Consider the following 2,791-nt stretch of genomic DNA (forward strand, 5'->3'; position numbering starts at 1 on the left):
TTCTTCTGTAACCGATGCCATCATTATGCTTTGCAACAATAAGGTTGTGAAGGTCTTGAGAGAAGTCTTCACTTTTACCTTTAGTTCAGCTGGTGTCTTGGCTTTCCATATTCATGTGTTCAATACTTTTTCCCTGTGCCATTCCACATTATTAGAAATAACTTAATTTCTGGTCATTTATGGTTTGATTTCTTTGTATGTATGGATCACTTGGGTTGTTACCAACATCTGGTGAAAATTTCATGTCATTAGCACCTCTAGTAATATATTTACTGAGAAAAATGTTGACGTGTTCAATACTTATTTTACCCGCTGTATGTCAACCCCTTTAGACGTTTGCCTGTCTAATGAGCCTCAAAAAATCTATATTTTTTGCTAATAATCCATAGGCTACTACGCGTGCCCGCGTGTGGGGGTGGGGGTTTGTACGTGGAGATGACAGCGCTGTAACGCAGGAGCAAAGGAGAGCACAAAAAGTGGATAACGTAATGTTTATTGTTTTTTCTAATTTCATTTTTTTATATTTTTTTAACGTCCGTTCAAGGCTGTGTTCAACTAAATATAAAACAACTAACCAGACTTCAATATCACATTCGGGAGATGTCTGTAAATTTCAGAAAAATCTCAGGCTTTGGTTATCCCGTGTGAATGCGCCACATAAAACAATGTCACCCCACTACTTATTTCGACAGTTTTCTAACTCATTCTCCGTTTAATGTATAATTTCCCTACATCTAAAAATCATTTCGGATCCCACAGAGAGGAATTTGAGGAGAATCTCACACACTGGACACATTTACATCTGTTTTACAGATTTAAATGGAGGTGTGTCAGGGGAGGAGTCTCACGTGCGCTCAGTTCCACGTTCATTGGGATGTATAAAGGAAAGGTGCGCAGGAACATGCGTACGCACGGTTTTATACATCTGAATATTTTGGTGTGGCGCACTTTTCTAAAATTGTCCGTACGTCAACTTTTAATGTGAAAGCTGCGCAATCCTTTATGCATGAGGCACCTGGTCTTTATAAAAAATAAACCAAAATTGCAGCACATTTCAAACAACTGTAATTTAACCACATAAACCCTCAGAGAGCACAGATGTTTCCTGAAGCCATTCTTAATTGTTACCCAGTCTGAACGCTTCAATAAATCTCATGAGTTCTGTCCAGCCTGACCCTTTCTTTGGTTGTAGGATATATTGATGAACTTCTCTTCTGTAACTTGACACCAGATTGACTGAAATTATTAGAAATGAGACGTAAACACAAGCAGAACATCATCCCCTCATCAGTTTCTTGTTAGAGTAATGGCTCCATCTGTGAGTTTAATGTGTTTCTGTCCAACATTCCTCCTGTTTGACTGGAGAAGTCAGAAACATAACAGAATAACAGTAAACAGTTCTAATATTGAGCTGTTGAATTTTTACCCAACATGTACAGAACGTTTTCTAATTTAATTTAGCCCAGATCCACTACAGACAAGATGTAGAAATGTTTCTAAATGTTAGGTGTTAGGGCAAAAAAGCAAAATGTGGCATTTCAGTTGAAGACATTTACACCATTTTCTAAAATGTTGTTTTCTCTTTATTATTTCTGGGTCTGAAAACTGCCTGAGCCCACCAAGAACACCAAACCATTCAGTTTCGTCAAACACTGGTCAGACAGCAGAACCACGAGTCAGCACTTACGCTCTGCCCCCCCTCCACAGAGAAGGAGATGTTGTTGAGCACCGCCCGACCGGTGTCCGTGTATTTCACCGTGAGGCCCTGGACGTCCAGCTGGCCACGGCTGGGCCAGTAGTCATGCACGTGGGAGTTATTGATGACCAGGTCAGGTCCACTTTTACCACCAGGTCTGCCCAGCAGCTTCTCCTCTGATGGCAGGTCGATGAATTTAAAGACTCGATCCACGGAACGCATCTGAGAGGACAGGAAGTGTGAACATAAAGATCAGGAAAGCATTTAATAACTAATATAACAACAACTCTGAAATTGTTGATTAAACTGAATCAGTTCATTATTCTGAGACGTTTAGTAGAAAATGTGTGAAGGTGGGCTGAGACTGCAGGAGACTGGCTGCTGGCTCAAACAAGCCATCCATGCAGCTGAGTTATCTCTGTGCACACCTTTCTAAACTGTGGTCTTGTACTGCAGATTATTTAAGATTATTTGCATTAAGACAGGTTCAAAACACACATGACAACATTATGATTTAGAGACAAACTATTTATGTTTAATATTGAAGCAACACGACTGCGAGCCTCCACACAAACACACTGAGATCATCCGTTTGTGTGATATTCTGCTTCTGTTTGACGCGGTTCACAGCTGCAGGAAAGTTCTGATTCAGTCATCTCGTTATGAAAATAAATCATTTAAGATACAAACATGACTGAAGAGTGTGCAGCTTAATTTCATGTGGGTCAGTTTTCAACCAGAACCTAAAAATATGATGAACAAACAGTTTGAGACATAAAGAAAAATGATAAAATCCGAACTGTTGCAAACCAACCAGGAGCTTTTAAGAGTGTTTAAACAATAACAGGAGCAATAAATTTATTTTTAACTACATATCCTGAATAAGGGAAGCATTCTTTAAAACTATGGGGACTGAAAAGGAAGAATTGTGAAAATAAAACCATCAAAAAATGTAACAAAAACATTACTTTTAAAATTCAGAAGAGGAAACTTTTACTTCCAATAATTTTTGTTCTTTTACTGATTTTCTTTTAATTTGAACAGATATGTTTCTACATTTGTATTTAGTCTGTTTTAAAGTCTACATATATATAT

General features: G+C 38.3%; 1 protein-coding gene across 1 annotated transcript in view; it reads right to left on the reverse strand.

Moving 5' to 3' along the window:
- Positions 1-2,791, reverse strand: part of cftr (CF transmembrane conductance regulator) — a gene marked incomplete at its 3' end in the record, with an annotated part of 78,751 nt that overhangs the window by 7,134 nt on the left and 68,826 nt on the right. The window contains 1 exon segment of the mRNA XM_014010265.1: positions 1,688-1,918. Within this exon segment, the coding sequence (XP_013865719.1) occupies positions 1,688-1,918 (231 nt within the window).

This window comes from Austrofundulus limnaeus, unplaced genomic scaffold (genome assembly GCF_001266775.1).
Source record: "Austrofundulus limnaeus strain Quisiro unplaced genomic scaffold, Austrofundulus_limnaeus-1.0 Scaffold67, whole genome shotgun sequence".
Classification (NCBI taxonomy): Eukaryota; Metazoa; Chordata; class Actinopteri; order Cyprinodontiformes; family Rivulidae; genus Austrofundulus; species Austrofundulus limnaeus.